The sequence below is a fragment of the Vigna umbellata genome, chromosome 10, assembly GCF_029865625.1.
Source record: "Vigna umbellata cultivar VRB3 chromosome 10, Vumbellata_1.0, whole genome shotgun sequence".
Classification (NCBI taxonomy): Eukaryota; Viridiplantae; Streptophyta; class Magnoliopsida; order Fabales; family Fabaceae; genus Vigna; species Vigna umbellata.
In genome coordinates this window covers 14,364,721-14,380,629 of record NC_142174.1, presented here as the reverse complement: position 1 = coordinate 14,380,629, position 15,909 = coordinate 14,364,721, and the positions used below count along the sequence as shown (strand labels likewise).

The following is a 15,909-nucleotide window of genomic DNA, read 5'->3' as shown; positions in this document are numbered from 1 at the left end:
ATAAAAGTCAACTATTAATATATTTCTTTTTCAACGAATAGCATAATTATCCATGACAAGTTACTAAACCAGATCAATAATCAAGCTCAACACTTACTTTTGCAGAGAATGACTCTATAACAGAGTAAAGGAAAATGATTTTTTCACATCTAGGCAAGTCATTTGACAACCTATTTTTAGAAGTTAAATAATTATTTAAAAACTAAATTTTTTATTTGTAAAGAAAAAAATAAATTGAAAAATAGTGTGAAATGAATTAAAAAAAAATAGATGCTAAAATATCATTGTCTTAAATTAAATGAGTTCAAACCAAACAAATAGATGCAATTAAAGATCCTTTCTTAAAGTATTGATTCTTTTTGTGTTTTATTTTTTCTTGCAAAACTAAACTAATTATTGAAGTCTTTTTCTAATCAATTAGATCGCAGCTTTAAGTTATAATGATCATATTTTTACACAAGCAATTTTTTTTTTCTTTTAGTTCCAAATTTGTTTTACACTACTTTCATTTTAATAAAGGGGCTTATGAGATTTAAAATTAGAAATTTTGTCTCATGAATAGTATTGAATTCGAATATTTCCCCATAGCAGGGTGTAACTTTGGTAAATCTATAATAGGACTCGATGAAAAGATTTTATTTTGTTTTTTCCTTAATTCAATTCAACTTATTTTTAATTGAGTTGGATTAGATTTGATGACATATTTTGATTTTTTTAATTTTTAAACAATTATTAAGATTTTTAAAATATACTATATGATTTTTTAAAGTAAAATTAAAGAAATTATAACTACAATTAACTATTAAAATTAAAACAAATAAACTGAGGTAATAATGAATCCTCTTACACTTACTCAAGAATAAAGAAAAAAAAATACAGAGTATATCTAGTAATTGAAGAAAAAGCTTAAGCTTGGAGTGAAGTCATTGGGTTGAGTTATAAATAGTTTAACAATGGAATCATGATAAATTTTGGAGTTTCATCATGTTTTAAAGATAAATTATTAAAGGGATAAAAGTGAAAATGTTAATTGAAAAAGAGTGTGGAAACCATGTCCTAATTTACATTCGTTTATTCGAAAAAATTCTTTCAAAAGGAGTTTTTGATTTCTGATGTAATTCTATCAATTAAATCAATTGTTGATTTTATTAACAATTATCATAGTTTGATTATTCTAGACATTTTACTTGTATTTGGATCCTGTCATTTACTTAGGCTGGCTCGAGAATGAACTTTTACTTGTATTTGTTTTTTGCTTAATTACAGAGAAATTTTACTTCATTGTCTAATTCATCTCAAGAACAATAAATATATATATGCATGCATAGGAAGTCTACTTTGATAGCGTTTTTAATCAGGTTTTACAACATATATTTCTTGACATATGCATGTATTTTGTAAAGAGATAGTTCAGATGGCTCGGCCAATTTGGTTCCTAGTATTGTACGGAATTCAAGACACTTTTCGTCACACTGCACACTCTGATTATCTTGAGACTCGTGGAGTAACTAAATGAAGTTGAAAATTTGTGGAGTGAGTAATGACAGAAGTCTTTTATGATCTCAAAAAGTGTAGATTAGATGAAGATATGCGAGATCTAGAATGAGGAATGGTGGGGTTTGGTATTGTAAACAAGACAAAGTAGTTTAATTATGGTGGCCAGCCCCTTAGAAACGTGACTCCATTAATGGAACCATCCAAGCCTCTCCAAATCAGCTACCCACTTGACAGAATATGGGACTGATGGACCAGTCTGTTGAAGGGGAAATCATTTGTCATACTATATACTCTACTCCAATTCGAACTACTTGTAGTGATGTTCAGAGAATAATGACAATGCAGTAAGTTTTCATCTAACAGTGTTCCAGCAGATCAAAACATGATATCCAACCATTCATAATAATGTTTTATTGGGTGAATAGAACAATATGGCTATATAATTTACATGAGCATCACCTCTAGCTACAATAATCTCTTAGAATGCAGAGAAATCTGAATGAGTTATAAAAGCTGAGGTATAGAAGGAGCAAACAATGTAGAGCAATGTATGAAGTAATTTATGCCAGATGGATGCAGATTGTTTGGCCTTCAACAATGACAGGTTGTAAAGGGAGCCAAAGTTTTAGGGTCATTAAAGAGACAGCTAAGCAAATTTATTGCTTTTCTATTTGAGGGTTCGTTCTTGTCTCAAGCTTGGGATCATCAACTGATACATCTGCCTCCTCTTTCAACCCATCCCCTACTCTGTCATTGGGTGAATGTCCTGCATCCTTTCTAGCTCTGCGATCCTATTATAAATAAATATTAAGAGTTCAAATCAACTATGGCACGAAATTAGAAACTACATTTGATGCTACAACTCCATTTTCTGCTGCATATGGAAACTTCATAATAAGACAAGGGATTGGTTGTTATTTAGTTTTTTGATTGAGTATTATATGTTGTTCCTTTTAACTGTCACATCTTAATTATCCTCTAGAAACACTTGTTATACTTCGCTAATTATGCATTAACTAGCACTATACTGAGGTTGAATTAACTTCTAAATGTTACCTCTTTGTAAGGGGAATCTTCAGCTTCAAGCATGTGTATCACATGCCCCATTTTAGGTCGCTTCTGTGCATTAGGATCAGTGCAACGTAAGGCTACAAGAAGGGCTCGTTTTAATGCCCTTGAAGTTGGTTTCTCGGGAAGCTTGGGATCCAGCACCCCCTCTGGGTTCCTGTTACTGACCATCTTCTTCAGCCAGTCTACCAAATTCACCTGGAAATTTAGAGTTTTTAGTTACAAACAAATGAAGAGAATGCAATGACAGGGAGGTTCACAGCACTGAAATTTATCGAAAAAACCTCTTCTGGAGGCCGACTATAATCAACAGGGTTCCTTCCTGTAAGAACTTCCATGATCAGAATTCCAAAACTATAAACATCACTTCGTTCATTCAACATGCCAGTACTTGCATATTCAGGAGCAACATATCTGCAAATAGAAGGATAAGTAAAATTGCTGGCAAAAACTCGTTATGAACAATACTTGGAGGAAGGAATGGAGCAACGGAAAAGGAAGATTATACTAACCCAAAAGTACCCATGACACGGGTGGTGATATAACTGTTGTCAGAGCCAAGGAGTTTGGCGAGGCCAAAGTCTGACACCTTTGCATTCCACTGCTTACTGAGCAAAATGTTGCTTGATTTAATATCACGATGAACAACTTTTGGTTCCAACCCCTCATGTAAATAAGTTAGCCTGATGAAAAACAAACAGTTATAACACGGAAATGCATTTTCGCCGACGGATAATAATGGAAGATATTTGAAAAGAAGGAATTTTGCTGTTTACCCTTTAGCCGTTCCCAGAATAATGTTCATCCGAATTTCCCATGTTAGAGGACTGTAAGGCCCAACATCCCCATGTAGCCACTGCTCCAAGTTACCATTGTCGACATACTCATAAACAAGCATTCTGGGAGGGAAAAAAAATTGTCACTTCATAATTATCGCACAGGAACAAGGACAAAAAAGGGAAAACAGTGGTGGTGAATTAAGGAGGAAGCTGAAAAATGAAGAGAAAAGAATACCTATGAGCTCCTTCAGCACAATAACCAAGCAACCTGACTAAATTCTTGTGGCGAACCCGTCCTATAGCTTCCACTTCAACCTTAAATTCCTTCTCAGCTTGCCCCCTGCGATTATCAATCTTATTATTAGGTCGACGATGCAAAGGAGGATTGCTAAAAAAAGGAAAGGAAAGGAAAGGACCTATTATTGAGCAAGTTCTTGATGGCAACATGAGTATTGTCGTTCAAGATACCGTGGTAAACAATTCCATAACCTCCTTCGCCAATAACATTCTCAGGGGCGAAGGCGTTGGTGGAATCCTCAAGCTCTCGGAGAGTGTACCAGTGGCCCCAGCCCAAGTGAGAAACTTCGGGAATGACGGTGGGAACCTGATCGAGGAGGCGAGGCTCAGCACCGGCGGGGTCGTTGGAAGATGAGCGAAGCAAGGCACGTTCGGGGTAGGAGATTCGGTGGTTCTTCCCAATCTCGAACTGGATTCTCTGGTAGCTGAGAGGGTTGGTTTCTTCCTCGGTGGGCGGAACTGGGTCAGGTTCGGGAAAAGGGTCGGGTTGGTGGGTCGGGTTGGGGGTGGGGGCGTGGTCGACCCTTATTTCTTGGATCTCCTTGGAGACGTCGGGGATGGAAACGGGGTTGGCTTTGGAGCGCTTGAAGGCCACCCAGACGGAGATAAGGAAGAGGATGAGGACGATGGCGGCGCCGACACACACGCCGAGCACCACCCAGAGACGGAGACCAAATATGGAGGTGGGGTTGGAGAGCTGGTCGTTCATTGCGGCGCCGCTCGACTGATCGGGCATTGCTGTTCATTCATTCGTTCATTCCTTCCTCCCTCCAGCGAAGACGAAACTAGATAGTGAAAAAAAGTACAATAAGAAGAAGCAGAAGAAGGAGAAGAAGAAGAAAGGAGAGGGGTGAGGAATGGAGGCAGTGGTAGCTGGCATGGTGGGACCCAGAGAAAACGCAGGATGCTGGATGCAATCAATTGCAGTGTTGTCACTGTGTTTTGTTTTGTTCTGTCTCTGTGTGGTGTGTGGGAACTACGCACTTACTCGGAGACTGCTACGTGTGTGTCGTTCAACAATTCTCACTGTCACTCAACTCCACTCCATTCTATTCACTGCTTTTTCCATCCCTTTAGTTTTTGCATACTCTAAGTAATTCTTTTATTCAATATTAATTCTATATATATATAATTAACAAATACCATATAGTAGAAAAGTGGCTTTTAAATACTACTTTAACCAAATGAACTCCGTTTTCAGAAAATCTCGTGCCAGTTAAAATCACCTATACTTTTCCGGATAAAATAAATACTCACTTTAACTTTTGAGTAACACACTCATAGATGCTTTATATCAACGGTGCAAATAATGATTGCGAGTCAACAAATTAGTCTTATAAATGTGAAGTGTATGTGAGTTTTACTAATGATTTATTAGCTTTAGCCAGTTTTTCTATTCACGATTCTTTAATCTAAAATTTTGAGTCCAGAAAAATGTATTGGTGTGTAAGTGTTGTTGTTGTGCTAATTTTTAAGTGTTTATTGGAGTTATTGGCGTTTTAATTAAAATTGTTGCAACATTTAAGATGCATGGGGAAATTATAATTGGATTAGGTAAGTTAATCGTTGTTGGGTGGACATAATTCTTAGCAACCCAACATGGTCTAATAGGGTCCACGGATATTAATTAGTTTGATTTGTATATATGGATGCTTACTATGACAAAAGTTGAAAGTGAATATAGAAAGAGGCCAATGGGTCTGCTAGTTTGGTGAGAGTGAGAGTATCCTGTTCTATCTTAAACGACTTCGAATCTCAACTTACATGTTACGTGGGTGGATTTTGTAAGCATAGATTCTTGGATCGTGTAATTATTAAGATTTAACAGTCATGAACTACTACTCTACAACAATGTTAGATAATTTGTTCTTCATAAAATAAATAAGATGTTTATTTGGATTAATAACACATTTTAGAAAAATTTAAAATAAGTAATTTTGAAAATATTCTTTTCCTTTGCCTTTTTTTTTCTTATCTGGATGGTAAGGAAATTCTTATGAAAATTTGTTTCTTTTCTATTTTTTCTCTATTTTTTTATGAGTAAGAATTGAGGTAATGTTGACAATAGAAATGAGTTGCCTCTTTTTTAAATCACATTTTTGTGAAAAATTGTCTTTGATTCCTTTAGGACAAAAGTTGTCCTTATTATAATTAGAAGAAGAAGAAATATTTTATTAACTTCATAATAACGATGAACAAGTATAATATAATCTTATACTTAATCATCCTTATATTAGACATTTTTTATTAAAGTCATTTTATAATTACATAAGTAAATATTAGATTAAAATGATTTAACATGTTATTGTTCGCTGTGTGAAAATTTTAAGGTTTACTATTTAACTATAAAAATGTGTACATTTAAATTATCAAATTACCATCCTTAATTGAATAAAAATGATTAGATTATGGAAGTTGTTAGGCATCAGAGACTTAGCTCCCTTAGTAAATCACAAAACATCTAATTGATATTAAATAAATGTATTTAATGGTATATGGTATGTCCATTACGCAATTTCAAATATATGTTGTATCATTTCACAAAAACAATAATGTATACTATATGTGAACTTTTTCATAAATGGTGAAATCTAACTATTATTAAATTTCTAAGCATAAAACAATACAAACAATACTAATATATATATATATATATATATATATATATATATATATATATATATATATATATATATATATATATGGGTTTGCTAACGCGCGTACGCCTGTTTTTCAGTTGGTACATTTTAGCAATGTGTACCGGGTTTTAGTAGACAAAAATATCCTTATATACCATGGATTTTAAGTTCTAAGGTTAAGGGTATTTTAATAATTTTCATTCTCAAAACTAAAAAAAACAAAAAAGAAACCCCCAAACCCTTACTCACCTCTCTCATTCCTGTAAACCCTTTCTCTTTCATCTTTCTCACTCCAATCTTTTCTCTGTCATCCCTACTGTAGCCCCAATTGAAAAAATCAAAAACACCCTACTGTAGCCCCAATTGAAAGTTAAACAATCTTACAAAAAAATGATTTTATAATGAGTTTTGATCTTATAATTTTTGTCTTATCTAATTTCATCCAATTTTCACAAGCATAAAGGAATTGGTAATTAACCTCGAAAAAATCAGAAATACTTGTTGTTAAACAATTTCTTACAAAAAATGACTTTATAATGAGTTTTTATTTTATAATTTTTGTCTTATCTAATTTTATCTAATTTTCACAAGCATAATGACATCCGAAAGAATTGGTAATTGGCCTGGAGGGTTTTTTTAGAGATGATGATTCAACATATGCAGATGATGAAATTAGAGAAATTAGTGAAGATGGTGAAATTGAAGAGATCTTGAATGAACCTTTGCCTCAAGGTGAATATGTCAATGACTCAACTCTTTAGAAAGACAAATTGTTTTGCCTCAAGGTGAATATGTCAATGACTCAACTCTTTTAGAAAGACAAATTGTTTAAAGGCAAGTGTTTCTGATTTTTTCAATTGGGGCTACAGTAGGAAAAATGTTGGAGTGAGAGAGATGAAAGAGAAAGGATTGAGAGGAATGAGAGAGGTGAGTAAGGGTTTGGGGGTTTCTTTTTTTTTTTTTTAAGTTTTGAGAATGAAAATTATTAAAATACCCTTAACCTTAAAACTTAGAATCCATGATATATAAGGGTATTTTTGTCTACTAAAACCCGGTACACATTGCTAAAATGTACCAACTGAAAAACAGGCGTACGCGCGTTAGCAAACCCCATATATATATATATATATATATATATATATATATATATATATATATATATATATATATGGAATTTGCTAATGTGTTTACGCCTATTTTTCAGTTGTTACATTTTAGTATTAATGTGTACCGGATTTTAGTAGACAAAAATACCGTTCATGGATTCTAAGTTTTAAGGTTAAGGGTATTTTAATAATTTTCATTCTAAAAAGAAAAAAGAAACCCCCAAATCCTTACTCATGTCTCTTATTCCTTTCAACCCTTTCTCTTTCATTTCTTTCACTCCAACATTTTTTCTGTCATCCTTACTATAGCCCCAATTGAAAAAATCAGAAACACTTGCCTAACCCTAATCAACCTTCCTCACTTATTCAATTTGTTTCTCTCTCATCTCCATACTCTCCCTCACCCACACACAACAACCCGCGACACCACAATTTGTTATTTTTGTTCTGTTCGTTCATTTGTTTTCCACTTTAATAACAAAATAATTGATGATGTTGATGTTGATTTTTGATTGGAGGACTCTGTTATATATTTTCCCTTCTTTATTATTAAATTTCATTTTTAAATTAAGTCCCGGTAAGGATGACAAAGAAAAGGTTGGAGTAAGAGAGACAAAGGAGAGATGGTTGAGAGGAATGAGAGAGGTGAGTAAGAAGGAGAGAGGGTTGAGAGGAATGAGAGATGTGAGTAAGGGTTTGGTGTTTTTTTTTTTGTTTTGATAATGAAAATTATTAAAATACCCTTAACCTTAAAACTTAGAATCCATGATATATACAGATATTTTTGTCTATTACAGCCCGGTACACATTGCTAAATCTATAACTACAATTTAAACTATTGAACTTAACGACATAGTTGACTAAAACAAAGCATAGTTGCATGCAGTGAAACAAAATCATACATCCATACTTTGAAAAAACATACAAGATTGAAACTATATAAAATTCAATAAAACAAAATCTAAATGGACCTTCGGTGATAAATAACTAGGTGCCCATAATAATAATTATACAAAATAAATACAATTTAATGAGTGATAATCATACAAGTAACACATTATATATACGAATATACACACTCATCAAGTATGCAAATCCTTGATATTATTATGAGGTTAACCTTTGAGTGATCTTTCTCTATATTAATTAACAATTTTAATCAACCCAATTAATTATATGATTTGAAATTATAAAGACATGTAAGTTTCACTACTTTAATGATAAATACATATTTTTTCTGATATATTTATATACAGTTTCAAAAACAATTCCTTCCTTGAGAAAATCATTTTTCATTCTAAGCAAGTAAAAGTATGCACAGTACACTTATACATACATAAATGTGCTAATTGCACCGCGCATGAATAGTAGGTGCAGGGAAACGAAATGGGCTGCACTTAAAAGCATACAAATTACTTTTCTGTGAAAAAGAAAGAACTCGCAGTGATCGAAAATTCCTTAATTATATGGTCGTGTTAACATTTTCGTAAATCTCTTAAGACAGCGTCTTTTATTAAAATATTAGTATTAAGGTGAATCCTTAATTTGATAGTTCTGTCACAACTTAAAAACATATATTATAGAATTAAGGAATGAAAATATATAAATTGTCTTTATCATTGACTATATGGGAAGAGATCTTATCCATGAAGATAAATTTTTGGTGGCCAAATATAGTATCCAAAGCCTGTCTCTAATAATAATATATTTGTATTTGATTTCTCCTTCACCAGACCGACAATATCAATGCCATTTTACCCATTGTCAGATTCTTCACCATTGCTGTCCTCCAACCACCTCATCTCTAATATCATCTCCTTTTCATCAAATACAAATCTGTTGTCTTTAGATTTTAAATTCTAAGAGATTTTCTGATCTTTTATATGGATTTATTCACAACTCATGTTGAATCTCTGCCGTGTATCCCTTTGAAAACCCTTAAGAATTTATAGTCAGCCTTTCACCTCCGTTTGGGACAATGGTTTTCATGGCAAACAATATCGAGTAAAACGCTGAAACCTCTTCAGGGAAATACGAATACGAACATATGGGTCAAATAGAAGTCTCCAATGAAATCATCATAGGAGGATATTTCACGGTCATGAGTTTATAGATACTCCGTACAACTAGTGGCTGTTTTTTGAACATACAATAATAATAGTAATATTATACATTGCAAATGTAACAATTCGAGAAGCTACAAATAATTTGTGTATGTCACGTAGGCCAGAGCCATAGGCTTTTTGAGAACATTACAAAATGCTCAACTCAAAGGATCGGTATTCCTACTTTTACGGGGAAACCAAAATTCAAAAAGCATTGCAAGACTAAACTTGTAAACTTCAAAAATCTCGGTCTTCGAGTTCCCACTGCCACCACCTTTTTCTCTCTGCACTGCATTGCAGTCTCGTGTGCTGAAAAGCTTTTCAACACATATTGTCGCATGCATCAACATACATACATATCGTCACATATGCCATATGCATATATCATTAAGCATCATCATATACCTAGCGCTATACCAGTTACCTACTTAACTGCGATGTAACAACAATGTTGGCCTCACTATTTCTTATGATCACTCCTGACTGTTCTCTTCGGCCAATGCATGGTTCGCATGTTTGCGTGTCAAAGGAGAGTGATACTGTTGTGCCTGACTCGAATTCTTTCACAACTGGGGTTTCCAAAAACATATTATTTGAGCATGAGATACTGTGTGTGTGTATATATATAGCATAGTGATGGAATATTTAGTTTATTCTGTAGTAAATCTAAATTGCAAATACCTTGAGAACTACCTAATGTATTAGCATCTGAATGGATAGCACTTGGTTGCTGGTAATGCAAAATGTCTTCCCCGCGTATTGGCTTTACAATTCAAGGGAAACATGTAATTACAATGACTAATGCTTTTAACAACATTTCACATACTAAAAAGTTGATGAGCTTACCCCAGAAGGTCCTCCTTTGTGTTGAAGAGGTTTTGTTTCTGGTTGGATTCGGGATTCCAGCCCAAAAGAAGTTTCTGGGTTGTTAATAAATGAAGGATATGGTGCAGATGGCTGATTTGGCAGAATGTGTTTGCTAGGTAGATTGGATGTGTAGTGCAAGGGGTTCTCTTGGTGGAGAGGCAGAGTAGCTGTCATGTTTAAAGGGGTAGACCTGTTTCTTTCACTCAGTTCCATGCCCATCTGAGATAACTGCAGTGGCTGTAAGCCTTCTGGAAAGCACATAGGATGCAAAGTCAACCCATTTCTCATTGACAGCATCTGAAATTTTGTCATAAAATCTCATTAAGTTCAGTACCAGTCCACTTTCAAAAAGCCAATTCTATCGTATAAAACTCTTTTCAGTATGTATAGGAAAAAACATATATCAGGAGGACCAAACTCTTTGGAATATGTTTTGTTTGATGGGACCTGTCTATGTCGTCCTTTTACACAATGAACTAAGGTTAATTCCAGAAAGGTTTCCTTTTACTCTAGCAACTAAGAGGCTTACCATCTCAAAATTCAAATATTCAATACGATTTCAACACCACCAGGGATATATATATATATATATTGGGTACCCAACTCAGAAAGAAGATTTATATATATAAGCTATTCTCAAACTCAACTTTTAAACAATGCCAGAATTTTTGACTGTCCAGTAACAATATATATGTAAACAAATAACAAGAAGCTACTGGCAAGTTCACTGGATTATCACAGCATCAAAGAAAATCTCTGACACTTCGAATGATAAAATTTTGATACATAAACTCGTTAACTTTATTAAATGTATCAACATCGATTTGTTTACAGTTTATATTTGACCAGAAGACAACAGTTTCCAGTCAGGATTTTCTCAAATTTTCCGATATTGTGCAGTTTCCCATACATATACTGTTCACATGAAAAGACTTTCAGTCAAGACTGTAAACAGTAACTAGAACATCAAAATTCACAGACTAACAATTATTTTCATTTAAATTAAATTGCGACTTGAGTTAGAAAGTACTGAAGAAAATGAAGCTTTCAGCCCATCAAATACGACAAAATTTGCAGGAAATAAAAAGCGATACTGACCTGTACTTGCAGCTGAAGTTGTTTAAGGTATTCAATAGCTTCATCGAGCATTGAAGCCTTGTCCGTCTGCCACACACATGAAGCAATTAATTACCGAGACCAACTAATAACAAAGAACTATGCACCTGTCGTAAGAACCAAGGTTGAAGAAACTTGCATACCTTGTTAGAATTCGGAATTAGATTTTGCAAGGCCTTCATTTTCTCGTTGATCCTACTCCTTCTTCGCTGTTCAACAAGTCCAAGGCCCGAACAAAAGCCCACAAGGAAAATTACACAAGCATGATAAAAATAAAACCAAACCAAGTACAACAAACAGCCATCATCAGAAATTCACAGACCTTCTCAGACAAATTATGAACTTCAGCAGCTCTTGATCTCTTAGATGAACTCCTTGAAGGAATAGGCTTTGTTGGAAGTTCTTCGGCCAAAGCTTCGACACCCTCCTACGTTCAGAAATTACGAAGCAATTGTAAAGAAGCAGTGCAATCTCCACTTCAAAATTCAAGTGCCCCTCCCAAAAGCAACGAATTTTTCCCACCCCAACCAAAACATTTTCAAAGATCGACCCTAAAAACAGTCCAGGAAACAAATTTCTATTTTTTTGCCACACTCACAGTTATCGATATCACTATCAACAAGATAATAACCCATAATACTCCAAAAAAAAAAACAAAGTTACACATGTTGGTGTTAGAGTGTTTAACTGGGAACCGACAGTAATACGATAAAGAAAAATACATTTTTGTGCAGAAGCTAAACTGCCAAGAGAACCTCAAACTTAAAGAGTGTAAACAATAATAATAAATATAATAATAGTAATAAAGTGTGATGTGTACCTCACTTTCACAATCATAGTCATCATTCTCGTTCTCGCTCACTAAAACAGAAGAAGAAGACACATTTGCAGCAGAAGCAGTCTGGGCCTTGAAGGAACCGCAAGTGCCAGAAGGCGAGACAAAAGTGGCGGTGGAACCAAGGTTCGAGATCTTGCCGTGTTGGAGGTGCGAGGGCGTGAAAGAAGCGTGAGAATTGACGTTTTGGTGAGATATGTTGGAGTTGCAGGATCCGGGGACGGAGTGGGGTGATGAAGAAGAAGAAGGAGATGAACGGAGGAGAATCTGACGCAGAAAAAGTGAGATTTCGTCCTGCGAAGAGAGATTCTTGTCAAAGTGGTACATGTCGCCCATTCCTACAGGTGTGTGAGCAGAAAAAAAAGAAGAATGCAGAGATGGATTGAGTTGGGGTGGTTTTGTTGATTTTGTTTCCGTGTGTTGAGAAAGAAAGTAGTAAATGGTAATGCAACCAACCACTTTCAGAAACTTGTGGAAAAGGAAAAGGAAAAGGAAAAGGAAGAAGGGCATGAACACGACATGATATGGGGAATTGTGGGCGGGTTTTGGATCAGACTTGTGTTGTTGTGTTATTATGCCTATCTCTCTCTCACACACACACTCCCACTCACACTCACACTCACGCGCCATCACCTTTCACTGTGCCTCACTTTCCACTCAAAAGATGTCAAAAATAAAAATAATCCCCTCTCCTTCTCTCTCCTTCTCTTCTGCTACTGAATCAAATATTAAATAATGATGCTGTTACAAAAGTTATTAATACATTTTTTTAACTATTTTCCCTATGTTTTTAAATTAATACTTACATTTTAAAATAAATAAAGAAATATTAAATTTAAGAGATGAGGGAAAGTAAATTTTGAAAAAGAAGATATTGAAAATATTTGTTAAAATAATGATTAATAAGGATCTTAAATAAATTAAAAGAGTGGGATGAAGACGATAACATGTGTGATGTGAGATGAGAATATGTTATTAATCTTAATGACCACAAATACGATACCTGCGGTTGCTGGTGCTGTTCTTGTTTCTGTTTTTGGTATGTCAGAAAGTGGAGTGGAAGTCCCGTGGTTGCACGCTCCACTACATGTGCCAGTGGCACGTGACCCACATTACCCTCTTTCCTACTGTTTTTTACTCTCACTCTTTAATACAATACTTCGATTCCTTCATTATAATAATTATTATTAATATTATTATGATAAAATAAACTAAAATAAAACAATTTTCAATGCCCTGTCTACATGTTTTAATTTAGGTTAAACCCGGTTTAGTTGTCCGTGTAGGTTTTTTTCAGTTTGATTTCTGTTTTTTTTAAATCTCAAATTGAGTCCTAAATAGTGTTAATTTGAATCAATTGAGTTCATGTCGTTAATTTGGCTTAACAAGGTTAAGTTTTTGTTAAGGTTGACGTGTCAATTTTTTTAAACGTTGCATGTTGAGAGAAATGTGCTTGTGCCACCGTCAGCACCATGGGCAACCCTAGGCCGCGGTCAGCCACCCTGCCGTCTTGCCGCAACCTCGCCATCGCCCAACACGAGCATCGCCGCCGCAAGACAACCTTGCGTCGTCGTCGCACAATCAATTTACAGCATTCCAGCAACCATCTTCATCTTCTCCCCCAGAACCCTCAAACGCAAATTGCAACGCCGTCCCGAGTTCGATTTCTTCGCCAGTTCGCGAACATCTTCATCAACCTCCCTTACCGTCATTCAAACACCACCCAACACTGCAAGTTGTCGCGACTCCCGCCACCCAGAGCTTCCTTTTCGCACCGCAGCAGCACCGTTTAAACCACCATCGCAAGGGCAGGACGTCAACCATGGAAGCATCTTCATTCTCGCGTTCATCATCGAACCCAGAGAGCCAAAAATCTCAAAGATGTAGAAACTTCTCCGTTGCAGAAGTATCGAATCGCGAATCGCATCAACCACAGTTCTCCCTCCTCCTGCACGAGCCATCACTGTCTTCCTCGACCTGCAAAGGAAAACCCAATCACAGAAAAACCCTAATGAAGATTGGGCGAAATTGGTCCAGCAACCACAATCATCTTCATCGCGCTGCGCCTCATAACCATCAAGCGAAAATCCAAATCGCAAGATCTCCTTTCTCCATCAATGTCCACCTTCGTACACCGTAAGGAAGAAGAACAACATCACATAGTCTCGTGCAAGGTTCACAACACTCTCACAAGCACATTCCTCTTAGATTTTTTAATCATCAAATTCCACGTATTCAACTCTCAGCATGCCCCGTTTAAAAAAAATTGACACGTCAACCTTCAATCTCAGCAAAAACGTAACCCCGTTAAATCAAATTAACGACAAAAAGCTCAATTGATTCAAATTAACACTATTCCAAACTCAATTGAGAATTTTAAAAAAACGGAGATCAAACTGAAAAAAAAAAACCTACATAAATAGAGACAACTAAAAGAATTTAACCTTTAATTTATTCACACCCACGCCTATAAAAAAATACGTTAAACACATCAATTATTTGTTAATTTCTAACTTAATTATATATATATATATATATATATATATATATATATATATATATATTATATCAATTATATATTTTTTCACAGTGTATATAAAATCCTTCATTCTCTTTTATTACTTTGGATATTCTCTTTTTATGTCTATTTTTAATTCAATTATTGTATGTTGTGTACTCTTGATTGTTATACGGAACAAATTAATAGTACATTAAAATTAGTTATCATATATATATATATATATATATATTATATCAATTATATATATTTTTTCACAGTGTATATAAAATCCTTCATTCTCTTTTATTACTTTGGATATTCTCTTTTTATGTCTATTTTTAATTCAATTATTGTATGTTGTGTACTCTTGATTGTTATACGGAACAAATTAATAGTACATTAAAATTAGTTATCATATATATATATATATATATATATATATATATATATATATATATATGTCATATTAATAAATTAATAATACATAAGTAAGTTACATGCCAATGCAAAGTTATCTAGACATCATAACGATAAAAAAAAAAAACCTTATGCATATTAAAAATAATTTAATACATTTTATATTAGAAACGAAATTAAGAGTAACAATACTTGTAGGTGAATCAAATAATATGTATTCAACTGGAAAGTTAACTTTAATTGATAGAATATTTATTCATGGAAAAAAGTTATATTTAATTGTTGGTGTATGAGTGGAAGGAAGAAATAGAGAAATGAATATTATAAATATCGTGATGGGAAATAAATAATGATAATTAAAAAATAAAGTAAACAAAAAAATGAAAGAGAAACTCGTCTATATGTTTTACCACGAGGAGTTCTATTCATGGAAGATGACGAATGGCCTTTGGATAGCAGTAAAATTATGTTGACTGGAATTTGATGTTTATTTTTCCTAACACTTTGTTAAAAAAATTTATATTGTTTATTACACTGTCGCATTTATCAGTTATTATACCTTTGTTTTTTTTAATCTTAATTGAGCTAAATTGTCAGATACAAATTCACCTCTAACAACATAAAATCAATTGTGTGTGACTCTAATTTGCTCTAAAATTGAATAAACTAAATCAAGATATAAA

At 34.1% G+C, this 15,909-nt stretch overlaps 2 protein-coding genes across 3 annotated transcripts; both read right to left on the bottom strand.

The window, feature by feature from the left end:
• Window positions 1–1,880: 1,880 nt before the first annotated feature.
• Window positions 1,881–4,592, bottom strand: LOC124831101 (putative serine/threonine-protein kinase At1g01540). Its single transcript, XM_047304999.2, has 7 exons — window positions 3,761–4,592; window positions 3,580–3,684; window positions 3,342–3,464; window positions 3,078–3,248; window positions 2,850–2,979; window positions 2,554–2,763; window positions 1,881–2,288 (listed from the first exon to the last, which is right to left on the bottom strand). The coding sequence occupies exons 1-7, from the start codon at window positions 4,375–4,377 to the stop codon at window positions 2,154–2,156; spliced, it is 1,491 nt and encodes a 496-aa protein (XP_047160955.1). The 5' UTR covers window positions 4,378–4,592; the 3' UTR covers window positions 1,881–2,153.
• A 4,846-nt stretch (window positions 4,593–9,438) lies between these two features.
• Window positions 9,439–12,874, bottom strand: LOC124831111 (uncharacterized). 2 transcript variants are annotated; one of them, XM_088100106.1, is made up of 7 exons: window positions 12,295–12,874; window positions 11,797–11,901; window positions 11,618–11,683; window positions 11,457–11,522; window positions 10,338–10,655; window positions 10,185–10,254; window positions 9,439–10,060 (listed from the first exon to the last, which is right to left on the bottom strand). In XM_088100106.1, the coding sequence occupies exons 1-7, from the start codon at window positions 12,817–12,819 to the stop codon at window positions 9,912–9,914; spliced, it is 1,299 nt and encodes a 432-aa protein (XP_087956232.1). In that variant the 5' UTR covers window positions 12,820–12,874; the 3' UTR covers window positions 9,439–9,911. The 2 variants fall into 2 exon arrangements, with proteins under 2 accessions (XP_087956232.1, XP_047160967.2); XM_047305011.2 differs by having other exon boundaries at window positions 10,173–10,254; window positions 12,295–12,872.
• Window positions 12,875–15,909: the final 3,035 nt, after the last annotated feature.

Coding starts and splice junctions, on each gene's coding strand:
- LOC124831101 (XM_047304999.2), bottom strand. CDS start 4,377: ATGCCCGATCAGTCGAGCGGCGCCGCAATGAACGACCAGCTCTCCAAC. Junction 3,249..3,341: donor ATTCTGGGAACGGCTAAAGG/GTAAACAGCAAA, acceptor GTTTTTCATCAG/GCTAACTTATTTACATGAGG. Junction 2,980..3,077: donor CGTGTCATGGGTACTTTTGG/GTTAGTATAATC, acceptor TTCTATTTGCAG/ATATGTTGCTCCTGAATATG.
- LOC124831111 (XM_047305011.2), bottom strand. CDS start 12,819: ATGCCCTTCTTCCTTTTCCTTTTCCTTTTCCTTTTCCACAAGTTTCTG. Junction 11,902..12,294: donor ACTATGATTGTGAAAGTGAG/GTACACATCACA, acceptor TTCTGAACGTAG/GAGGGTGTCGAAGCTTTGGC. Junction 10,255..10,337: donor ACAAAGGAGGACCTTCTGGG/GTAAGCTCATCA, acceptor TGAATTGTAAAG/CCAATACGCGGGGAAGACAT.